We start from the raw sequence: 25,886 nt of genomic DNA, 5'->3' as shown, positions 1-25,886 counted from the left end.
GGGTTGCAAAGAGTTGGACACGACTGAGTGATTAACACTTTCACTGAGAATAAATTTGAAGTCTTATATGTGGTCTTAGTAAGACATCTTCCTTCCAAGGTACCCTATGGACTTCACCTACAATCTCTGATTTGCCTTTCAATTGAGTCAAACCATCATGCTAAGTATCTTAGTGCAAAGCAGTAAAAAGGGCGAAAAGAAATATGAATGTCAATTCCTGCCCCTCAGGGCCTTACCGCCTACGTTATTCCAAGGAAAGAATAGTAAGTACAATGGGAAATTTGAATGAAAAAATTATTTCCAACTAGAATTATCCAGGAATGCTTGGCTCTAAGTTTCTCTTCAGAGAACCACCAGGCTTGTCTGACTATAAGGCCCACACTCTTTTCATTGGGCTATAAAGACCATATCAGCACATATGAAGCTATTACCCAGCTTAATACCTGGAATATTCCAATACCTTTGTGGGTGTGTGTCTCCTCTCTCTCACTCTTCTATCTTCCTGCAAAGATACCACTATCCGGTATTTGATTTATCACTCTTGATTTCTTTGAATAGTTGTGTGCTATATGCTCAATTCTCTAAAGAATACATGTTTAGTTCAAGCTTGCTTGAAATGTTTTAATTATATTCTTCACTAAATGCAATTTTCTCTGACGTTTAAAAAAGTTTAATATTACACTTCTAAGCTTCACCTGTGCTGTCATCTGTAGCTATGTTCATACATCTCCATTGCAGGATAATCAACTTGTGTGAATATCACAAAATGTATTTATCCATTCTCTTCCTGAAGGATCTGGGGTTGCTTCTAGCTTTGTTTCTTTGCTTGCTTGTTTTTGGCATTACCAACTGATTATAGTATGAACATTCTTTGTAAGTGTATTCTGGAATATATGTGTTAAGAATTTTTCTGGGCATATACTTAATAGTGAAACTGCTGGATAGAAGGAGAGCTGTAACTATAGGAGCTGATGCCGATTATTTTTCAAAACAGTTGTAGCACTGTAACACCCGCTATGGTCATCCTTAATATTTCCCATTATTAAAAATCCTCAAGCCTTCCCACTGTTGGACTTCCTAGATTTTGCTATTATGTTTCTAAGTTACAACTTCCTAATTGCTAACTGGGCTGAGAATCTTTTCTCATGTTTATTAACCTTTCATGCTTCTTATTCTTTGAAGAGTCAGTTCACATTTTTTGCCCTGTAAATATTTTCTTTTTCTTTTCTAACTGATTTTAAGCCTTTTCAAAATATCATGGATACTAATTCTTTGGTGATAATGTAGTTTGAAAATATCCTCCTCCAGTTTGTCACTTGTTTTTTCACTTTCTGTATAGTGTTTTTTGATAAACAGATACTCTTAATTTTAATGTCCTCAAATTTATCAATCTAGGTTAATGTTTTAATGTTTTATCTCATAAATCCAGTCATGCCTAAGGTCAGAAAAATGCTCTTCTGTATACTAATCTAAAATAGTTAAACTTCTGCTATCATGAACCAAGTCTTGAATTCTTTTGACTTACTGTGTGTGTGCAAGTGTATGTATGTACATGGAATGAGGTAAGGAAGACAAGTTTATTTGTATCCACATGGATATGAAAGTTAGGGTTTGCCTGGTTTTTAACATTATCCCATTTTAAATGGCCCACTGCAATGTATCAGAAAGTCCCTCCTTTCTGAATAATCCTCTTTTCCCGGTGATCTCCAGTACATCAGAGTTCCATAAATATATGAGTCTGATTGAAGGCTCGCCATTCTGTCTCATTGGTCAGTTGTTCAATACCAGGGCCAGCATCACACTGTATCAATGCCTATGACTTTTAATAGATCTTGATATCTAAAAAAGGAACCCCCAACCTACTGAATTCTTCTTTAGAAGTGCACTGACTATTCTTGGGTCATAATTCTTCCACATACAGTTTAGAATCTGCTTGTCAAGTTCATAAAGAAGAATGCAGGATTTTTGCTTAGAATTGTACTGAATGTATCACTCAATGTAGGGAGCACTGACGCTTTTACGGTCCTCCTCTCTATGTGCACAGGTATATGCCTCCACTTAGCTTGGACTTTTTTTTTTCTCGGCTTTGCTGCACAGCTTGCAGGATCTCAGTTCCCCAACCAGGGACTGAATCCAGGCCATGGCAGTGAAAGAGTTCTAACCATTCGACCACCAAGGAATTCCCTAGAATTTCTTTATATTTTTTCAAAAACCTTTTAGCATTTTCTCTATTCAGACTCCACACATCTTTGGCTAGATGTATTGCTAAATATATTGTAACTTTTGTTACTATTAGAACTGGTATTTCATTTTGGATTACATTTGCCATTTTTCCCAGTGGGTGGAAATACAACTAATTTTTGTATACTGATCTTATATCCAATAAACTTGCTAAACTGTCCCATTAGTTATAATAACCTCTCTGTAGATTCCTTTGGAAATTTCAAGTAGGCAGTTATAGCATCTGCCTGAAAATAGTCTTTACATTGCTTCAGGTTAAGAGACATAAACTAAATGTGGATACTTATAAACTAATAGAATTTCACCTTTACAGAATCTTTAAACAGTCAAGTACTATACTCTGATTTGTGAGTAAAAAGAATGAACTAACCTGCTTGGTGAAGGGCATCCAGAAAGCCGCGGAACCAGCCTTCCTCCTGGAGCTCCAATAGGATCTGGAGGAAAAGTGAAGCAGCCTCCATGGGCCCCTTGTTGTTCTTCTCGGCCTGAATATGCTGCACCACATCTACAAACAGAGGCAAGAGGGACTCATCAAACTGCAGAACCGCTAATCATTGGAGGGCAGACCACTAATCATTGCAAGGGTTGTCAGATCTTCTCCAATGGGGCTGGGGATTCACAGCAATGGAAGGACCTGCAGGAAAGCAGCAAGTTCTCTGTCTTGGTCAATCATACCCATTCTTCACTACCCCCACCCCTACCCCCAGCCTCTCTGGAAACTTCTCCTATCTGTTGTGGAAGTCCAGACACATGCTGGAGGGCAGTCCTTAAGAAAAGGAGTTTCTTAAAGATGTTTGCAAGAGTCTCCCCTTAACAAGTGAGAAGTCAAGGTAGCACCAGGTTAGGTAGAAAAACCATGGCTTCTTCTAACATTTGAATGTTTCTTATTCAAAAGTCTGAATTAATCGCAGGACTAAAAGGGCATAGGATAGGACCACTCCTGTCATCAGTGACAATTATAGCGGACACAGCAACCAGCAAATCTGGAAAACTCAGCAGTGGCCACAGGTCTGGAAAAGGTCAGTTTTCATTCCAATCCCTAAGGCAGGCAATGCCAAAGAACGCTCAAACTTCCACAAAATGGCACTCATCTCACACGCTAGTGAAGCAATGTTCAAAATTCTCTAAGCCAGGCTTCAACAGTACATGAACTGTGAACTTCCAGATGTTCAAGCTGGATTTAGAAAAGGCAGAAGGAAAAAAGAAAATAAAAGGCAGAGGAACCAGAGATCAAATGGCAAACATCTGTTGGATCATCAAAAAATCAAGAGAGTTCCAGAAAAACATCTATTTCTGCTTTATTGACTATGCCAAAGCCTTTGACTTCGTGCGTCACAACAAACTGTGGAAAATTCTGAAAGAGATGGGAATACCAGACCACCTTATCTGCCTCTTGAGACATCTGTATGCAGGTCAGGAAGCAACAGATAGAACTGGACATGTAACAACAGACTGGTTCCAAATCAGGAAAGGAGTATGTCAAGGCTGTATATTGTCACCCTGCTTATTTAACTTCTATGCAGAGTACATCATGAGAAACACTGGGCTGGATGAAGCACAAGCTGGAATCAAGCCTGCTGGGAGAAATATTAATAACCTCAGATATGCAGATGACACCACCCTTATGGCAGAAAGCGAAGAACAAAAGAGCCTCTTGATGAAAGTGAAAGAGGAAAGTGAAAAAGTTGGCTTAAAGCTCAACATTCAGAAAACTAAGATCATGGCATTGGTCCCATCACCTCATGGCAAACAGATGGGGAAACAGTGACTTTATTTTTTGGGCTACAGAATCATTGCGGATGGTGACTGCAGCCATCCGCAATTAAAAGACACTTGCTTCTTGGAAGAAAAGTTATGACCAACCTAGAGAGCATATTAAAAAGCAGAGACATTACTTTGCCAACAAAGGTCCGTCTAGCCGTCTAGCCAAAGCTATGGTTTTTCCAGTAGTCATGTATGGATGTAAGAGTTGGACTATGAAGAAAGCTGAGCACCACAAAGAACTGATGCTTTTGAACTGTGGTGTTGGAGAAGACTCTTGAGAGTCCCTTGGACTGCAAGGAGATCCAACCAGTCAATCCTAAAGGAAATCAGTCCTAAATATTCATTGGAAGGACTGATGCTGAAGCTGAAGCTCCAGTACTTTGGCCACCTGATGCGAAGAACTGACTCATCTGAAAAGACCCTGAAGCTGGGAAAGATTGAAGACAGGAGGAAAAGGGGACAACAGAGGATGAGATGGTTGGATGGCATCACCAACACGATGGACGTGAGTTTGAGTAAGCTCCAGGAGTTGGTGATGGACAGGGAAGCCTGGCATGCTGCAGTCTATGGGGTTGCAAACAGTCGGACACGACTGAGTGACTGAACTGAACTGAACTGAACAGCAACCAGAGTTAGAATGAACAGAGGTCCTTTCTTGGTCCTTTTTCCAGGCTTTTGCTGAGACATGTAAAAAACTTAGTAAACAGAAATCACAATGGAGCCAGGAGACCAGAAGGGGGCGCTCTCATGCCCTGCACCCATAGCAGAGCCCAAGAGGAAGAAGTCAGACTTCTCTTCTTTCCTGGCAAGGACTGAGCCAAGGAAAAGCCACTGACTGTTTACTACAGCTCCTCCCAGCCTCCTTTTCTCCTCTATAGAAGTGTTCTTCCTTTGCCCTGCATGTGGGACCTGCATGTGGCTGCCATGATTGGACATCCCAGACTGCAGTTCTCTGATGATCCTGAAAAAGTCTGTCTTTGCTGGAGAAATATCTGGCAGTCTATTTATTTCAGGTCAACAGGTGGTAGGAAATATGGTAGAAAAGAAAAGGCAGAAGGAGCTAAAGAAAACACAGTGAGGCCAGGTAACAGACAACTATCCACCAACCAGCTGGTGGTCTTACTCATTTTGCACAGTAACTCCATGTCTGGGCTGATAACCAAACCATTACCTTCGTATGACGTGACATTTGATAATTTTCCCCACTGTCGAAGCAAAGCAAAGTCAGTTGCTCCAACTCTTTGCGACCCCATGGACCGTAGCCAACCACGCTCCTCCATCCATGGGATTTTCCAGGCAAGAGTACTGGAGTGGGTTGCCATTTCCTTCTCCAGGGGATCTTCCTGACCCAGGGATCGAACCCAGGTCTCCTGCATTGTAAGCAGATGCTCTACCGTCTGAGCCACAAGGGAAGTCCTATTGTCAGTGGGATGTAAATTCTAAGGGAGTAATTCCAATTGTCTGGCAGGTTTACCTCTGTATTCTCAGAGTTTAGAAGACCTAGTACTCAATGTACACTTAATAAAGGTATGCTGAATGAATGTAAGAAGACAGGAAGGAACGCCTCCCTTTTCTGCCAAGGTCTATGCAACAATAAAACAAACCCTTTTAAAGTATAAAATTCAATGGCTTTTAGAGCTGTAAATCCATTACCACTATATAATTTTACTGCCTTTTTATTACTGTAGAAAGAAATCTTATACCCATTAGCAGTCATTCCCCATTTCCCCTGTGGTAACTATGGATTTGCCTATTTTGGACATTTCATATGAATGGGATCATAGAGTATGTGGTCCTCATGGCTGGGTTCTTTCACTTAGCATAATGTTTTCAAGGTTCATCCATGTTGTAATCATGTATCATATTTAATCCTTTTCCCTGCTGAATAATAATCCAGTGTATAGATACACCAGTTTTGTCTATTTATTCATCAGTTAATGGGCATTTAGGTTTCTACATTTTTTCTTTTATGAACAGTAATGCTATAAGCATTCATGTACAAGTTTTTGTGTGAACATACATATTCATTTCTCTTATGTACATAAACAGCTAGGCACAAGACTGCTGGGTCTTAAAGTCATATTCTGAAGCCTGGGGTTAGGATTTAACCAAAAGAGCTGAGAAAACAAGGCGGGGGAGGGACAGATAATTTAATCAGTGTAACAGAAAACAGGAAAAATGGGGTGGAAAGCAAAGAGTTGATGTGGTAAAATACAAAGAAATGAACAGGAAAGATATAAACCAACTACATGAAAACAGCTGCCTATGGGGCAGGACTTGAAGTAAAAACTCTAGGGTATTGTTAACATTCAAAAATAAGATAATATTATACACAGAATTTTTAAGCTTGCTTTTAAAAAATTATTTATTTCTGGCTGCACTGGGTCCTCATTGCTGCATGGGCGGCTCTCTAGTTGCAGAGAGTAGGGGCTACTCTCTAGTTGTGTGGAGGCTTCTCACTGCAGTGGCTTCTTTTGTTGGAGCACAGTCTAGGCACACGGGCTTCAGTGGTTGCAGCAGGAGGCTCAGTAGTTGTGGCTCTCCGGCTCTAGAGCACAGACTCAACAGCTGTGGCCCACGGGCTTAGCTGCTCCGCGGCACGTGGGATCTTCCCGGATCAGGGACTGAATCCATGTCTCCTGCACTGGCAGGCAATTCTTTACCACGGAGCTACCAGAGAAGCCCTCAAGCTCACTTTTTAAACTTACCTTTTGGGGTTTTTTTTGTTTTGTTTTATGAGGGGTTTATTGTCTTTTTTTTTTTTAAGGTTTATTCAGAGAGATACATACTTCACAGAAACTTTTGGTATTTTTATTGTGATGTATTATAACTATAAATTAAAGTTAATATATATTAAAAAATAATCCCACCTATGCACTCCCATAAGCACACTATGGTTTTCCATCAACACAGTCATCACACTTTTATTAGCTATTGTTCAGTTACCTGACTTCACATATGCACTCTAATCTCAGAGTAGAACCATTCTTATTGATCCTTCATTTCCTAAAAGGATGCTTCCTATTAACTATTATGTGTAGTAGTATGTGTTAATGCTAGCCAATGCTAGCCTCAGGCCTGACACACACCTTAACTGGTGCTAAGTTGCTGGTTATTAAATCAGTATACTAATACATGAAAGAAGGGGATTCATATCATTGTTAGTGTTTCACTTTTTGGAGGATTTCTAGAAGAGACAGATGTCTTGCATGGCATACATTCTTCAAGGGCCCCAACTACTCTGTGGCCATTAGGATGTTATTTTGTTACTTGTCTCTGAGCATAGCAACAAAGTGGGAGTCCTTTGTGTTGGTGGTATTCTTTCACTCCTCACTCCACAACCTGTGCTTTGCTTTTACAGAGCAATTAGCACTCAAGTTACCTGTCAGCTTTAACACAGTTTCCAAAAACTGACTCACATCAGGAAAGTTATGTAGGCGTTTGGAGCAGACTCCCTCTTTCACCTCACTCTTTCCAGGCAGCCCCTCCCTTCTCTTCTCCCTAAGGCTCTGCTTACCCCTGGCACAAAGTACCTCAATACAAATCTGTAAAATGGCCATTATCCATCATCATGGGACTCAAATGCTGTGCGGAAACACCTGAATTGAAGCCTAAAGCCGTTCACTCCAGTGAGTCTTGCTCCTCTCATAATTTGAAAAGATACATGCACCCCAGGACTTATTACAGCACTATTTACAGTAGCCAAGACATGGAGGCAACCTAGCTCTCCAATGACAGAGGAATGGATTAAAAAGATATGGGACATACATACAATGGAATATTACTCAGCCATAAAAAAGAATGACATAATGCCATTTGTAGCAACATGGATATACCTAGGGATTATCATACTAAGTGAACTCAGACAGAGGAAGACAAATATCATATCACTTATATGTGGAATCTTAAAAATGATACAAATGAACTTCTTTACAAAACAGAAACAGACTCACAGACCATGAAAACAAACTTATGGTTCCCAAAGGGGAGAGGTGGGGGAGAGATAAATTAAGAGTCTTGGATTAGCATATACACACTACTATACAAAACAGGTAATCTATGGAGCACCCACTGGATAGTGCCTAGAACTCTGCTCAATATTCTGTGATAACCTATATGAGAAAAGAATCTGAAAAAGAATAGTATAGGTATATCTGAATGGTATAGGTGGTATATATAGGTATAACTGAATCACTTTGCTGTACATGAAACTAATGCAACATTGTAAATCAACTATAACCAATATAAAATAAAAATCAAATTTATAAAAGTTTCCAGTTATCTGCTGATAAGATCAAGATCTGGCAGAGTGAGTCTCAACTTCTTTCGGAGTACAGCACTTTCTTATCATTTGTGTGCTTCGGTCCTCACCTGTCTCCACCAACCCCTTGGACTTTAAAGTATTTTAAGGAAGGGCTTGTATCTTATTCTGAATCTCTGATGTCAGCGCAAAGACCAACACAGTAGACGGACACAACTATTAGTAGAAATAAATGAAACGGACAGCGACATATTTCCCCAGCTTTAAGTCTAAACAAATGTGCAGCTCTAAGCAAGTCGTTTCACTTCGCTGGGACTCAGTTTCCCCACCTGGGCCTCCAAGGGCTTCTCAAACTCTTGACAATCCCCAGTCTAAAATATTGAGAAGATCTTGCCACAAACCCGGCGTTAACTGTATTGAACTGAAAGACCGGGATGGGGGTGGAAAGGGAATAAGAAAGAAGTCCTGAACTGTTTTCTTGCCCCAAGGGACAAGCGGCAACCACTCACCGTCCCTAAACCAGGGAGTCATGTAGCTCAGGATGTAGGTAGGGTCCAGGATCTTCCTGACATAGCCGCGGAAGGCGTGCAAATTCCGCCGCTGTTCGGCCGTCATTCCGGCGGCTCAGCTCCCCGCGACCACCTGCCTCGCCTGCGCTCCGCTCGGCTGCGCTCCGAGAAAACACAGCTGTGAGGCGCGAGAAATTTTCCCAAGTGAGCACCCAGCGCGGAGGCGGAGCTGCAGGGGAACCCGGGCTGCGGAGGAAAAATCGAAACTGCAACTAGCGGTGGGGGTGGGACGCCCAGGCTCCCTGCGCGGTTTCGTTTCCTCTCGGGCTCGCGTTTCCCGCGAGTTGCTCTTTGGTGTTCACATCATCTTAGACTTTCTGTTTTGCTTTTAGGGCCGTAAAGTTTAGATACGATAAAATGCATAGGTGCTAATTTATAATTCCGTGAGTTTGGGGAAATGTATGCGGGTGTAACCACTTTGCCCAGGTTGTCTGGGTCCTGTGGTCTAGTGTCTTAACTTTACAGGAGACTGTCACCTGTCTTCCAAAGTGGCCATCCCGCGGTGCCTTCCCGCCTGGAGTGTGAGAGCTTCAGGTGATGCAAGTCCAGGAAATACACACGCTGGTTAGTCCGTTGTTCGCTTGTTTGGTTTGGGCTTTTGCCTGGTATGAAATAGTGCACTGTTGTCATATATATGTAGTCCAAATATCCTCTCCCAGTCTGTCTTACATCATTCTCTTTAAGGTGTCTTTTGAGCATAAATTTATTTTGGTGAAACCTAAATAAATTTAAATAATAAATAAATTTACCAGTTTTTTCGTTGATTACTGCCTTTTGTGTCCTCTTTGGTGAATCTTTGCCTACTCCGAGGTCATAAAGATATTCTTTGTTTTCTTTTAGGTCTTTGTGTTTTCAGCTTTTATCTTTGGTTATGGACATCTCAAATTAATTTTGTTGTGGTATGAGGCAGAGGTCAAGCTTTCACTTCTTCCATACTTGTACTTGTCTCACACAAACTATTTCATTGAAAACTTTTCCCTTTTAATAGCCTTGGCACCTTTGTCAAAAAACCAACTGACTGTGTACTATATCTGATTTTATTCTGTTCCACTTATCTATTTGTTTACAGTGCTTTATTTCTCTTTGTAAAGACTACACTGGGACTTACCTGGTGGTCCAGTGGCTAAAACTCTTGCTCGCAGTGCAGAGGGCCTTGGTGTGATCCCTCGTGGGGAACTAGATCCCACATGTTGCAGCTAAAGATCCTGTGTGCCACAACTGAGGCCTGGTACAACCAAATAAATTAAAAAATACTAAGGAGAAAAAGTACATTGACCGTTCTGGGATCTTTGGATTTTGCTATGAAATTTCCTTGCCTGGAGAATCTCATGGACAGAGGAGCCTCTCGGCTCTAGGGTCGCAAAGCGTCAGACGCCTCCGAGTGACTTTCACTTTCATGAACTATTCAGTTTGCCAATTCCTATTTTTAAAAAAGCATATTGGGGTTTTGATCAGAACTACATCAAACCTACAGGTGAACTTGAGGAGAAATGACATTTTTAACAGTAGTGAGCCTTCAAATGATGGATGTAAGTTTTCATTTATCTGGGTCTTTAATTTCCCTCAGCATTATTTTATAGTTTTACAAGTACAGATCTTCTACATCTCTATTAAATTTATTCTTACCTATTTTACATTCTTTGATGCTTCTTTAAATTGAATTGTTTTTAAAGTGTCATTTTCAGATTTTTTTGTTGCTGGTATATAGAATCTATTAATTCACTTGTATTATGCAATTCACTAACTCACTTATTAGCTCTAGAGAGTTACTGTTCTGTAGAGTTCTTAAAAATTTCTATGCAAACAGTCATGCCATTTGGGAATACATGGGTTTTATTTCTTCTTTTCCAATCCTTACGCCTTTTATTTTGCTTCTTTCCCATATGGCACCTCCTATGGCTTCAGAAGAAAGCTGAATAAAACTGGTGCGAGTTGACACACTTATCTTATTACTAATCTCAGCAGGGAAACAATCAATGTTCACTTTAATCACAAACTCTGTAACAGAGAAGAACAAACCTGACTCCATACCGAATCCATTCCTTTAGCTCTAACATGTGTGGTCTGTTGCCTGTGCTTGGTCACGCTGACTCTGCACCAAGGGTTCCTCAAACTCAAAAGAATGCTGCCTTCAGGCTGAAATATACAGGATAGTCCATTCTCAGGACTCTGATCTTTAGAGGCGTAACACCTTTGCATTCATAGAGAGATAAAAATTTGAAAGCAGAGCATAACATTTGTCTTGTCGGAGGTTTGTAGGAACATCATGCCAGACCTAGGTCAACGGCGGTTAAGAACAAAGGATTCCAGTGCCAAGAAGTTTGCAACAACCAGCCACACCGCTTTCCCTTTTAATATAAAAAAAGGCTCAGTTCTAACTTTTGAAAGATGGTTCCTTAGGACACTAGTCCACCATCTTCTTGGTCTGTTGGCTTTCCAAACAAAGTCATTATTCCCTGCCCCAGCAGCTTGTCTTTGAATTTACTGGCCAGTCATACAGTGAGTGGTATAAGCTTGGACTCAGTAAACAGGTTGGCTATTGGTTTTTCCTAGATGCCCTTTATCAGATTGATGTTTTCTTCATTTCTGCTTTGCTCAGAGGTTTTTTTTTTTTGTTAAATCATGAATAGGTGTCAAATTTCTCAACTTTTTAATATCTATTGAGGTGATCATATATTGTTAATATACTGAATTTCATTTATTGATTTTTTAATATTAAATCAACCTAGAACTCTCAGGATAAATCACATTTGATCATGAAGTAGCACCCTTTTAAAAATATATTTCTGGTTGGGTCTTCGGGTAAAGATGGCGGAGCATGGTTACAGCTTTTCGCTGACTACATTCAGCCCGTCTGGTAAACTTGTCCAGATAGAATATGCTTTGGCTGCTGTAGCTGGAGGAGCTCCTTCAGTGGGAATTAAAGCTGCAAATGGCGTGGTCTTGGCAACTGAGAAGAAACAGAAATCCATTCTGTATGATGAGCGAAGTGTCCACAAAGTGGAACCAATCACCAAGCATATAGGTTTGGTGTATAGTGGCATGGGCCCAGATTACAGGGTACTTGTGCACAGAGCTCGAAAACTAGCTCAACAGTACTATCTCGTTTACCAAGAACCTATTCCCACAGCTCAACTGGTCCAGAGAGTAGCTTCCGTGATGCAGGAATACACCCAGTCAGGAGGTGTTCGCCCATTTGGAGTTTCTTTACTTATCTGTGGTTGGAATGAGGGACAGCCATATTTATTTCAGTCAGATCCATCTGGAGCTTACTTTGCCTGGAAAGCCACAGCAATGGGAAAGAACTATGTGAATGGGAAAACTTTCCTTGAGAAAAGATATAATGAAGATCTGGAACTTGAAGATGCCATTCATACAGCCATATTAACCCTAAAGGAAAGGAATAATGCTGTCAGCATGTCTGCACACTCCATGCTCTGTGAACGCATCACCATAGCCAAGGAGCTGATCAAGAGAGCAGAATCACTTTCCAGATCAAGAAAAGGGGGCATCGAAGGTGGTGCCAAGCTGTGCAGCAAGCTGAAGGCGGAATTAAAATTCTTACAGAAAGTAGAAGCTGGAAAATTAGCTATTAAGGAGTCCCACTTGCAGAGCACTAACCTGACACACCTCAGAGCCATCGTGGAATCAGCAGAAAACCTGGAGGAAGTGGTCAGTGTTCTCCATGTCTTCGGTTACACAGACACCTTTGGAGAAAAGCAGACCCTTGTGGTGGATGTTGTTGCAAATGGTGGTCATACTTGGGTGAAAGCCATTGGCCGCAAGGCTGAAGCTCTGCATAACATTTGGTTGGGCAGGGGCCAGTATGGTGACAAAAGCATTATTGAGCAGGCTGAAGACTTCCTCCAGGCCAGTCACCAGCAGCCCGTGCAGTATAGCAACCCTCACATCATCTTTGCATTTTACAATAGCGTCTCCAGCCCCATGGCTGAGAAGCTGAAAGAAATGGGCATATCAGTGAGGGGGGACATAGTAGCAGTGAATTCTCTGTTAGATCACCCTGAAGAGCTCCAGCCCAGTGAGAGTGAATCAGATGATGAGGGCCCTGAACTTTTGCAGGTGACCCGGGTAGACCGAGAAAACATCCTAGCAAGTGTCGCGTTTCCTACAGAAATCAAGGTGGACGTGTGCACAAGAGTCAACCTGGACATTACTACTTTAATCACCTACGTATCTGCCCTCAGCTATGGAGGCTGCCACTTTATCTTCAAAGAAAAAGTGCTCACGGAACAAGCAGAGCAGGAGAGGAAAGAGCAGGTTCTGCCGCAGCTGGAGGCATTTATGAAGGACAAGGAGTTGTTTGCTTGCGAATCTGCTGTCAAGGATTTTCAGTCTATTCTAGATACCTTAGGAGGACCCAGGGAGAGAGAGCGAGCTGTGATGCTGATTAAGCGAATTAATGTGGTCCCAGACCAGCCTTCTGAGCGTGCCTTGAAACTAGTGGCTAGTTCAAAAATTAACAGCCGCTCATTAACAATTTTTGGGACAGGAGACACCCTGAAAGCCATTACAATGACTGCCAATAGTGGTTTTGTCAGGGCTGCCAACAACCAGGGTGTTAAGTTTAGTGTATTTATCCATCAGCCCAGAGCGCTTACTGAGAGCAAAGAGGCCCTAGCTACCCCCTTACCAAAAGACTGCACAACTGACAACAAACACTAATGATATCCTTTATTGTCATGGAAATAAGTTATTTATACCAAAGGCTGTGTCTCCCCATCTTAATTGGAAAAAAAAATCTATGGTAAAATTAATACTTAGAACTCTTATTAAATCAGTTGATGGTGTGTCTCATCTATAAAGTAAATAGCCTACCATAGAAAAAGCATAAGAGACAACCTTATTTATCAAACTGGCTACATTATAATTAGAACAGAAATACATCTCTGCAAGGCTTGTAGCTGTATCACAATACTTTGATTTGTTTGATTCAGTAGGGCTCCATCTCCCCTAATGGTAATTGCATCTCTTTGACTGTGGCTACATTGCATCTTGCATTAAATATCGAGCAACCTCTGAAAAAAATATATATATATATATTTCTGGATTCAGTTTGCTAATATTTTGTATTTATGGTCATACATTTTCTTGTAATGATAAGGTTACGCTGACCTTATAAAACAAAAGTTTGTGTAAGACAAGTATTGTTCCATCCTTAAATATTTAACAAAATATACCAGTGAAGCCACTTGGGATTGGAGTTTTGTTTGAAGATTCTTCTTATTATTATTTTTTATTGAAGGATAATTGCTTTACAGAATTTTGATTTCTGTCAAACCTCAACATTAACCAGCCATAGGTACACATATATTCCCTCCCTTTTGAACCTCTCTCCCATCTCCCACCCCATTCCACCCCTCTAGATTGATACATGAAGATTCTTCATAACAGTTCAATTTCTTTACTAGCTATAAGGCTATTCTAATTTTCTGTTGTTGTTGTTTAGTTGTTGTGTCTGACTCTTTCGCAACCCCATGGACTGAAGTCCACCAGGCTCTTCTGTCTATGGGATTTTCCAGGCAAGAATACTATAGTGGGTTGCCGTTTTTTTCTCTAAGGGATCTTCCAGACCCAGGGATCGAACACTCATCTCCTGCATTGGCAGGCAGATTCTTTACCACTGAGCCACCTGGGAAGCCCTAATTTTTTATCTGACATCAAATCAGTTTTGGTTAAGTTGTGCTTATTAAGGAATTTGGCCATTTCCTCTAAATCATTATATTTGTTGATATAAAGCTATTCATGATATTCTTTATTATCTTTTTACCTTAAAAAAAACAGTCTTGTAGAATCTAAAATATGACACAAATGAACTTATCTACAAAACAGAAACAGATTCACAGACATAGAGAACAAAGACTTGTGGTTGCCAAGAAGGAGTGGGGTTGGGTAGAAATGAACTGAGAGTTTGGGGGTAGCAGATGCAAACTATTATATATATGATGAATAAACAACAAGGTCCTACTGTATAGCACTGGGAACTATATTCAATATACTGTAATAAATGATAATAGAAAGGAATGTAAAAAAGAATATATATATGTATAACTGAATCACTTTGCTGTTTAGCAGAAATTAACACATTGCGAATCAAATATACATCAATTTAAAAAAAATTTAGTCTTGCCAGGAATTTACCAACTCTGTTTTTTCAAAAACCAACTTTGGCTTTGATAGCTTCATTGTTATTCTATTTTCTGTTTCATTGATTTCTGCTCTAATCATTATTTTCTCCTACATCCACTGGGTTTAATTTGCTCTTCTTTTACTAGTTTGGTAAGTTAGAAGTTTAAATCACAATTTTACAATTTTATACATTTTTCTTTCCTAATAAAAGCCATTTAAGGCTATAAATTTTCCTTTCCTCAGCTGAGTTTTAACATCCCATCAGTTTGATAGGTTGTGTTTTCAACATCATTCCATTTGAAATAGTTTCTAATATCCCTGTGATTTCTTCTTTAACCTGTGAGTTAGCTAGACATATGCTGCTTATTTTTCAAATATTGGGAATTTCCTAAATAGCTTGATGTTATTGACTTCTGATTTTAAACTGTTGTGATCCAAAAGCATATGTTGTAGGATCTCAATCTTTTGGAATCTATTGGAATTTGCTTTATGACCCAGCATATAAACTATCTTGATATACCTTTCAGATATACTTAAGAAGAATGTATATTCTGTAGTTCTTGAGTATAATATTTGATAAATTTCAATTATGTCAGGTTGGTTTATGAGTGTGGTTCTAGTCTCCTATATCCTTACTATTCATAGTTTTCTTTACTTGTTGTATCAAGGACTGAGAGGGGTGTTAAAATCTCCAGTTATGATTACTGGTTTGTCCATGTGTCCCTTTTGTTCTATCAATTTTTGCTTCATAAATTTTGTAGTTCTGTTATTAGATGTGTACACATTTAGGATTGTTGTTTTCCTGATAAATTATGTCTTTATGAAATGTCTTTTTGTCTGTGTTGATACTTGTTATATCAAAGTCTACTTCATGTGTTATTACAGAACCTATAACAGCTTTCTTATGCTTACTGTTTGCATGGTATATAATTTTCCATCCTATTATTTTCAACTTCTCTGTTAATATGTACAGTGCACCTTTAGTATACAGTTTATAGTTAGGTGTTCCTTTTTTATCCAGCTGACAATCTCTGCCTTTTAATTGGAACATTAAATCTATTTATATTTAGTCATTTTACGGGTTTAAAACTGCAGGTTAGCTGTTTGTTGCATCTGATTTTGTCAGCTGTAAATTGTTTTCTTTTTAGTTTTGTCTGTGTGTGTGCATCTTTAACTTATATCCGTCTACTTATCGTTAATATACCACATCAAGTAAAAATATAAGATCCTTGCAACCATGTAATTCCATCCATCCCAGCCCATCATTTTGCTATTGTCCTAATTTTTACTTTTTTATGCATTATAAACCACATAATACAATGCTATAAGCTTTACTGTAAAAAGTCAGTTGTCTTTAATAAGAAAATATTAAATAAGAAAATTATTTTCTTTTCTATTTCCCATTTACCATTTCTAGTGTTATTCATTCCCATTTGTAGATAATGGTTTCTTTCCATCTGATGTCATTTCTTCTGGTTCCTCCAATATGTTGTTTAGGCTTCCAGTGAATTTATCATTTTAAATATTGTTTTGAAGAGTTCTAAGATTTTCACTGTTTTTTTCTTCTTTCAGTTTCTCAGCTGAGAAACTCTATGTTCACCATTATAGCTGTCTTTTAAGTTCATGTATATATTTCTAATTATATCTTTAGAGTCTTCGCTAATTCCACCACGTGGATTATCTCACAGTATGTGGTTGGGTTTTTTCTTTCTTTTTACTTTTTTGGCTGTGCTGCCCAGCATGCGGGACCTTAGCTCCTTGGCCAGGGATCACACCTGTACACCTGCATTGGAAGCACTGAGTCTTAACAACTGGGCCATAGGCAGGTGCCACACTATGGTTTTGTAACTTTTTTCTCTTGACTACAGATTCCCTCACACGTTTAATAACCTTTTATTTTACACTGGACATCACAGATATGCTGTAGAATCTCTGGATTCTATTATTTTACTTTGGGGAGTGTTGCTTTTTGTCTAGTGTACTAACTTACCAGTTATTAATTTTGAAATTATAGAGGGCTTGTTTCACAATTCTGGTGGGTTTCACACAACTGTTAAAGGTTTGCCTTTATGCAAGGTGATTCCCTTATTTGGGGATATAGTCTTTTTTGTTAAGGTGTGGCCCTGAGGGGTTTCAGTGAAAAGCCCTACATGTTTCCACTGCCTTTCCAAGTTGGTGAAACTCAGACTCCAAATTCTGCCTTCCCTTTTCAGCTTTCTTGCTGAGCTTTTCCAGCCCTCCAGCCGTTGCTTACCTGGGCCCTTGGATTCTCCCCTCCATGGAAGGATTTGAGTGAAAGTTATATACAAATTCTAGGGGTCCCTCTGTTTCCTTTCAGAAATTTCCCCCTCAGTATCATCACTGTGGCAGCCCCAGGGTTCAGCTTCTAATTCAATGACTGTGACTCTCTGTGTTCAAACTGACAGACGGACGAGTGGGAACCCTCAGAAGAAAAGTCAAATGAATGCAGTCCTCCTGCAGTACGGTTCCTGTCTTTCAGCATTCTACCTCCCTCTAGTTTCTGCTTTTTTTTTCAATGCCTTTAAGTACTTGTTCTTTATATTTTGTCCATTTTTATCACTGTTTTCTCATACAAGCTATTCTGCCACTAATTGGGTTTAAATTTTTAACTGAGGAAGAAAAATCAGATCTAAAATTCCTTAAAAAAAGGAAGACATGCCTCCTTTTATGCTACAGAGCTTTGAATAACAATGAATTAATTAAACATCAACAATTACAGTGCAGAATCTGAAAGAACTGAAGTTCTATAGACAGAGGCATTTGAGAAGTCAGAGAAGCAGCGAAAGAAGGAAAGCATCACCGAATGATGAGAAGAAAGGATTCAGCAGAACTGCCAGCTCACCTGGGCATTAATTTTAACCAGCACATTTGCAGAGTATTTACTATATCGGGGGTATTGTGAAAAGAACTGGGTATGTGGGGATAAGTAAAAAAGTTTCCCTCAGGTGGAAAAGCATAAATAAGAAATTGACAAATGTGAAATAATGCAAAGAAAGCTAGTAAAGTCATGAATCAGAAAATAACAGACATTGAGAAAAAACTTTTAATACAATGGTAAGGGTATATTTTTCTGAATAGGACACATTTCATTCAGCTGGATCTTTAAGAATGAGAACTGTTCACAAAAAGCTGGGACAGTGGATTTCATGCAGGGGGACAGAAAACAGAAACAGGTCAACAAGAAAAAGTAAAAAACACTGGTAGCTGGAACTTCAAGAACAAGGGGTAAATAGTAGGCAATGCTGCTAAAGAGGCAAGCAGGGCCTTGTAATGCAAGGAATGAAGGGCAGTGGTAACACATGGCAAGGTTTTGAGCAAAACAACATAATCTGATAACATTTTTAAAAGAACTCTCTGGTTCCTATGCAGAACTAGTAGTTCAGTTGGGAGGTGACTCGAGTAAGATATATGAAGGCTTAGATAAGGACAGTGGCAGTGGAGAGTGGAAGAAGAGATGTATTTTAGAGATAGGATTGAGTCAATAGCAGAAGAAAAGAATAGGGAAAAGAATCAAGGCCACAGCTCAGGCATCTGGTCTGAATGACTGAACATGGTCGCACCATAACTAAAATGGAGAAGATACGTTTAGACTTTATGACATTCTAGTGTGGGAGACGGACAAGAGATTAGATGTCAGGTAAGAGCAGTGAGGAGAATAAAGCAGGAAAAGGGAATAAAGAGTAAATGGGGGCCGCTTATGTTATATGAATTGATCAGGAAGATTCATATCAAGTGAGAACATGCCAACTGGGTGAAGAGCATTCTACTCAAAAGGAAGAGAAAGTACAAAGTCTGGTAGGCAGTAGTAAACTGAGTCTGCAGGAAAAAAAAACAAAAAAGGTAAGCAGGGCCGTGGGAGTGGGGTGGACAGGGAAAGACAAGGGAGAGAGGTGGCCAAGGCAGTGCATGGAAGGCCTGACAGCAGACAAGGAAAACGATTCTGATCCTAAGTACACTAGGTAACTACTGCAGGATTTGAGAGGGAGAAACAGAAAACAAACTGCAAGGGGGGAGGTGGAAGCAGTGACCTGGTAAGAAGCTACAGCACTAGTCCCAGTGAGAGACAATGGAATCTTGAACTAGGATCAAAGCAGTGGAAGTGGTGAAGTTGCTGGATATGTAACCTTAAGACCCCCACGACAATTTGCTGATGGACTGGATGAAGGATACGTGAGACAGGAGCCAAGGAGAACGCCCGTTTGTCTCCCCTGAGCAGCCGCATGAGTGGGGGTGCCATCTGCTACCGTGGATGCTGGAAGAGAGGCAAGCTTGGAGTAGGAAATCAAGAACACGCTCGCTCGCTTGCTGATGAGGACAGTTCACAGGTGGCACTGCTCAAACATCAATGTGCGCACAAATCATCCTGATAAAGGTACAGCTTCTAATCCAGTGTACCTGGACTCTGCATTCCTAACAAGCTCCCAGGTGATGCTGACGTTGGTGGGCCACAGACCTCAGTCTGGATAGCAAAGTCACTAAAGAAGCAAGAGCTAAAGGAAAAGGAGGAGAGCTGCAAAGTCAAAGTTGTTATGAAAGTGAACGGAACTGAAACCCAGAGCACACAGGGAGGGAGGAGCCTCAACTAGCGGTTCTCAAACTGGTGTGCGGGCCGGGAGCACCCGAACCACCTGGAGACTTGGTAGAAAAACACATTCTTGGCATCCCAGACCTTCTGAATCAGAAACTGTACGGGTGGAGCCCAGCAATCTATGTTTTAACAAACTCTCCCAATGATTCTGATGCATGTGAAGTCTGAGAACAGAGGCCAAGAGAAAGAGGAGTTCATCGAGTGGAAAGATGAGTGCTATCACAGGTTGATAGCAAAGATTACAAGTCACTTTTCTCAGTATTTACACCTGTTATCAGGTAACTGCAGTTCCCCTCATCAACAACAGAATCTCTTTTCCCTCCCCTGGAGTCTGCTTGGAATTACGACTTTGAATGAGGAAATGACAGTGTGTTACTACTGAGTCAGGCTTTCAAGCTTCTGCTCTCTTGGAGCCCTGTGACCATGATATAAACAAGCTCAGGCTAATGTGCTACAAGATAAATGACCACATGGAAAGTACCCTGTAATCCTAGCTGAGGCCAGCCTAGGTCAGCAGACCCACCAGTTAACTGGACACATGAGAAAGCCAGTCAAGACCAAGTAGGCAGGCAGTGTCTCTAATAATGTGCTGGAGGTTATCATTTTTGATACATTTTGATAATGTGCTAGAGGGTTCTTTTTTTTTTTTTGCCTGAGCTTAGCACTGACCAGAACTGCCCAGTCAATATGGAGTGTGTAGGAGAGAAATGGAAGGTTTGAGGAGGAAGAGGTGGGAAATATCCATTGTATCAATGAGAAAGAATAATACACTTGTCCACTAATGTGTATCATCTGGAAGTTCTTGGTTCCTGTACTGTTGAAGCCTGGCTTGGAGAATTCTGAGCATTACTTTGCTAGTGTGTGAGATGAGTGCTACTGTGCAGTAGTTTGAACGTTCTTTGGCATTGCCTTTCTTTGGGAGGCAAGCTAGGCTTTCAGATTCTCCAAGCTAGGCTTCAACAATATGTGAACTGAGAACTTTCAGATGTTCAAGCTGGATTTAGATAAGGCAGAGGAACCAGAGATCAAACTGCCAACATCTGTTGGATCATCGAAAATGCAAGAGAGTTACAGAAAAACATCTACTTCTGCTTCACTGACTATGCTAAAGCCTTTGACTGTGTGGATAACAACAAACTGTGGAAAATTCTTCAAGAGATGGGAATATCAGACCACCTTACCTGCCTCCTGAGAAATCTGTATGCAGGTCAAGAAGCAACAGTTAGAACCAGACAAGGAATGGACTAGTTCCAAATTGGGAAAGGAGTAAGTCAAGGCTGTATATTGTCACCCAGCTTAAATCAAGATTGCCCGGAGAAGTATCAATAAGCTCAGATATGCAGATGACACCACCCTTATGGTAGAAAACAAAGAGGAACTAAAGAGCCTCTTAATGAAAGTGAAAGAGGAGAGTGAAAAAGCTGGTTTAAAACTCAACATTCAGAAAACTAAGATCATGTCATCTGGTCCCATCACTTCATGGCAAATAGATGGGGAAACAGTGGAAACAGTGACAGACTTTCTTTTCTTAGGTTTCAAAATCACTGCAGATGGTGACTGCAGCCATGAAATTAAAAAGATAAAGAACATTACAGCATAGTAACACATATATATGGAATTTAGAAAGATGGTAATGATAACCCTATATGCAAAACAGAAAGAGAGACACAGATGTACAGAACAGAAGTTTGGACTCTGTGGGAGAAGGCGAGGGTGGGATGTTTCGAGAGAACAGCATCGAAACATGTATATTATCTATGGTGAAACAGATCACCAGCCCAGGTTGGATACATGAGACAAGTGCTCGGGCCTGGTGCACTGGGAAGACCCAGAGGGATCGGGATGGGGAATACATGTAAATCCATGGCCGATTCATGTCAATCTATGACAAAACCCATTACAATATTGTAAAGTAATTAGCCTCCAACTAATAAAAATAAATTTAAAAATTTTTTTCAAAAAATGCTTGCTCCTTGGAAGAAAAGTTATGGCCAACCTAGACAGCATATTAAAAATCAGAGACATTACTTTGCCAACAAAAGTCTGTCTAGTCAAAGCTATGGTTTTCCCAGCAGTCATGTATGGATGTGAGAGTTGGACTATAAAGTAAGATGAGCACCAAAGAATTGATGCTTTCAAACTGCGGTGTTGGAGAAGACTCTTGAGAGTCCCTTGGATTGCAAGGAGATCGAACCAGTCAATCCTAAAGGAAATCAGTCCTGAATATTCATTGGAAGGACTGACGCTGAAGCTGAAGCTCCAATACTTTGGTTACCTGATGCAAAGAACTGACTCACTGGAAAAGACCCTGATGCTGGGAAAGATTGAAAGTGGGAGGAGAAGGGGACAACAGAGGATGAGATGGTTGGATGGCATCACCGACTCAATGGAAATGCGTTTCAGCAAGCTTCGGGAGTTGGTGATGGATAGAGAAGCCTGGCGTGCTGCAGTCCATGGAGTTGGACACGACTGAGTGACTGAACTGAACTGAATGTGTATCATACAAAGTTTGAGCTGGTGACTGTTTTTATGATAACAATCTATAGAGTTATTGATTTCCTTCAGGAACACTTAGCAGGATGTACATACGGACAAGTTTAGAAATGGGTTCACCCAGATTGAGGTCTTGCTAGGTAACAGGTTAATAAACTATTACTTGCAGGACAAATCTAGCATGTGGCTTGGTTTTTAGAGGCTGCAAGCTAAAAAATGCTATAACATTTTAAAAGTGCTATAGTAAAAAACTATAGACCGTACTATTAAAGACTACAACAGAGACTACATATAGTGCCTAAAGCTGAAAATATTTACTATTTGACCCTTTATAGGAAACGACTGCCGACCCCTAAATGATGTGAATGAGGACAGAAAGTTGGAGGGTATTGCAACGAACTGATTTAAGTATAATCCAGAAAATCATAGCTGGGCATGAAGGAAAATGTAGCAAAGAAGGGTGACTTAGAAAGGTCAAAAGATGGTCACTCCTAGTACTGAATTGTGTCTAAGTCATATTAGATATCCTCAGAGGCAGTCTAACCTGATCTACCCAGAGCAGTAGTTCCTGATATAATGATCACAAGAAGGTACAGTGAGATACTCTAAAGAACTTGAAAATAAGACACTTCTTGTGTTGTACCGTGTGTAGGACACTGTTATGTATTTGGCACAGGAGATACGAGATAAAATTGGAAACAAAGAAAGTATATGAAACTAGAGGAAACACTTCTTGGTCTCTTTGAAAAGCATTTCTTCTTTCATCAGCCTTCTTTAGGTTGTATTCTCCAATACTTTGGCCAACTGATGCAAAGAACTGACTCATTGAAAAGACCCTGATGCTGGGAAAGATTGAGGGCAGGAGAAGGGGATGATAGAGGATGAGATGGTTGGATGGCATCACTGATTCAATGGACATGTTTGAGTAAACCCAGGGAGTTGGTGATGGACAGGGAGGCCTGGTGTGCTGCAGTCCATGGGGTCCCCAAGAGTCAGACAGGACTGAGCAACTGAACTTTAGGTTGTATTCTCTAGATTTCTCACTTGTCTTCTCTTCTTGCCCTGCCTCCCCTCTCTAGGAGGTCTCATGCATCCCCACAGCCTCATTACTACTCTTACCAGTGACTCTTCAATCCTGTCTCTAGCCCCAGTTGTTCTTCCAAGATGCACACTCCTACTTCCAGCTACCCACTGGAAATCTTCATCTGCATAGGTAGCCTCTATTCCATGTTGTGCAAAGAATTTTTGTGGACATGCTTTCTACTTGTACTGGCCAATATGATAGCCACAAGCCTTGTGTGGCTATTAAATGTAAGTAAAATTCAAAAGTCCTGCAGTTTTCTGACTTATTAATTTTTGGCTGCTCTGGGTCTTCATTGCTGCTCCAGGGTCTTCAGGCAGGCCTTCTCTAGTTGCAGAGGGGGGGCTACTCTCTAGTTGTGGTGCCCAGGCTTCTCATTGCGGTGGCCTCTCGTTGCAGAGTGCCAAGCATGGGCGTTAGGCGCACAGGTTTCAATAGCCGCAGCATGCATGCTCAGTAGTTGTGGCACACATGTTTAGTTGCCCCATGGCATGTGAAATCTTTCTGGACCAGGGATCGAACCTATGTCCCCTCCCAGCATTGGAGGACCACCAGGGAAATCCAAAAGTCCCTCAGTTTTACTAGCCACATTTCAAGTGGTCAACACCCCCATGTAGCCAGTGGTGACTTAATTGCATAGCATAGCTCTAGGCAACTCAAACATCTCAAACTGAACTCGTTTTTCTCCCCCAACTATCGCTAATTCCTTTATTTCTTACCTTGAATATTGTCAGCATTCTCTCACATGAAAAAAAAAAAAAATGTCTGGTCCTACCAGACTGTTCCCTGTCCCTCACAGACCAGCCTCATCGAAATGCTGCCCAAATCTTGTCTGGTCTACCTCAGAAATCTATTGACTTCAGCCTCTCCTCTGGGTCACCACTTTCCCACAGGTCCTTTTGACTGAACTGCTGCAAAGAGCTTCTCAAACATATTTTTTGGCCGCACCGAGAGACACTGACATTAGTGATGTCCATGGAGATGGCAACAGCCTTGATGGCTCAGTTTGAAAAGAAGACATTACTGGGCTGGTTCTCCAAATCAGAGGCATGAGAGATCTTAGTTCCCTGACCAAAGATCGAACCACACTCCTGGCACTGGAAGGACAGAGTTCCAACCACTGGACCACCAGGGGAGTCCTCAAATGGTTTTTTACTGAGACTTGCCCTACTCTAAACCTTCTTCATTATTTCTAGTTGTTTTTTTAACAACCTGATTGTTCCATTCCCACCTTCTTTAAAATTCTTGTCTTCCCAACCCAGAGATCGAACCCAGGTCTCCCACACTGCAGGTGGATTCCTTACTGAGCCACCAGGGAAGCCCAGAATTCTCGTCAGTACCACCTTATTCATCCTCATCAGCCAGCACCTGGCATGATCTTGGACGACAGGTACACAGCATCTGGTGAAGAAACCAATTTTGCAGATAGGAAAGTGGAGACATAGCTTCCCGCCTAGGAGAGAACTGTTACCTATTTGAAGTACAGACAACCTTGCAGGGAAACAGAAGCCAGCCTACTCCAGGCAAATACTGGAGGCTTTAATTTTGTCCCATGACCATGTGAAAGCATACCACCTAGCATTCTGGCAAACATCACAGCCACAGTTTCTACTGGGGTGAATCTGGACTCAGACCTTGGTCTAAGTTGAATTCTATCTCCCTTACCTCCTGCTTTTCTCAGGTACAGATCCAATGGTACTTCTCATCCCCTAAGTAAAGTACGAAAAAATTTACTAATTTCTGTGACATTGTAACACTGAACATCACTGCACTTTTTAAAACAGCCATATACCACTTACTGTTTCCCAACACCTAAAAGATTCAGTTATTGACTGAAAACCCAAAATGAGGAAATTAATCCTCTCCCAAGCTTTGGTCACCTTCGGTGCATGAGTCAGCTGCTGCAGCAGAAATGAGTGTAGTTAAAGGACAAGACGTAATACCCATGACACAATTACCGTTTTCTTCTCCATCCTGTTATGTCCCAGCATCACCCAGAGTGTTCTTCCATGTAGAGAGTACTTAGCCTCACAGATCATTGTCCTCAAATCCAACCACCTTCACCTCCAGTCACGTTGGTTACTTTCAATCATGGCTAGAATTAGGCATTCTTTAAAACATTTTTCAGTCTTCTGAAAAAGGCATACCCCCACATATACATACTTGAACCTCACTGTAAAATGAATCCCTTGACAATCACTGCTAACAGTCATCTCATAGCTTCACTTCCTTCCCTACCCAGCCCAGATGCCAGAATACACCAATTTAACTACACTTATCTCACTCAGCTCCCTAGCCCACCCTTTCTTTTGCTACTTACATTCAGCGATACTTTAACCATAGATAAATCCATTTGTTCATTTGCTGTGTAAATACTGAATGCATACTCCATGTCCAACTTTAACTTCTGCTTCTATTTCCACACTGTTGAATGCTACCAGAGCGAAATCACAAGTATCAGGGCCCCATAAATACTCCACTATCACCATGAGGCCTCAACATTCGCCAGCAATTCGTGGCTAACCCCTTCACACCCCTGAAGAAGCATTTTTCCACTCCTCTCCTCAAGCCCAATCCTAGTGACCATCCATCTTTCTCAGAGGATGGCATTGCTTCTTACTTCATGGAGAAGAGAGGCTTTAGATAATGAACTACTTCATCATAACCATCTACCCACCAATGTCTTTGTGCAATTTTACTTCCTTCTGCCACTGTGGTAGA

The 25,886-nt window shown here is 40.8% G+C and overlaps 2 protein-coding genes across 5 annotated transcripts in view; one reads left to right on the top strand and one right to left on the bottom strand.

Annotated features, from left to right (window-relative positions):
• The window catches only part of DDX58 (DExD/H-box helicase 58), a 78,161-nt gene that overhangs the window by 40,095 nt on the left and 12,180 nt on the right, over positions 1 to 25,886 (bottom strand). For 2 of the 4 annotated variants that reach the window (XM_043890597.1, XM_043890596.1), the window contains exons 1-2: positions 8,776 to 9,058; positions 2,612 to 2,746 (exon numbers count right to left, since the gene is read on the bottom strand). In XM_043890597.1, coding sequence (XP_043746532.1) covers positions 2,612 to 2,746; positions 8,776 to 8,881 — 241 coding nt within the window. In that variant the 5' untranslated portion in view covers positions 8,882 to 9,058. Of the gene's footprint in view, positions 1 to 2,611; positions 2,747 to 8,775; positions 9,059 to 25,886 lie in introns of those variants that run through there. The other 2 variants (XM_043890595.1, XM_043890598.1) reach the window with 2 other exon arrangements.
• LOC122685728 (UPF0415 protein C7orf25 homolog) lies at positions 11,619 to 13,881 on the top strand. The gene has a single exon (XM_043890600.1). It carries the CDS (start codon positions 11,644 to 11,646, stop codon positions 13,516 to 13,518), a length of 1,875 nt encoding a protein of 624 aa, XP_043746535.1. The 5' UTR covers positions 11,619 to 11,643; the 3' UTR covers positions 13,519 to 13,881.

This window comes from Cervus elaphus, chromosome 29 (genome assembly GCF_910594005.1).
Source record: "Cervus elaphus chromosome 29, mCerEla1.1, whole genome shotgun sequence".
Taxonomy (NCBI): domain Eukaryota; kingdom Metazoa; phylum Chordata; class Mammalia; order Artiodactyla; family Cervidae; genus Cervus; species Cervus elaphus.
Note: the sequence above shows the minus strand (reverse complement) of the source record. Positions and strands in the feature narration are given on the sequence as shown.

Excerpts from the sequence above, each read along its gene's own strand:
- LOC122685728 (XM_043890600.1), top strand. The coding sequence starts at position 11,644 with ATGGCGGAGCATGGTTACAGCTTTTCGCTGACTACATTCAGCCCGTCT.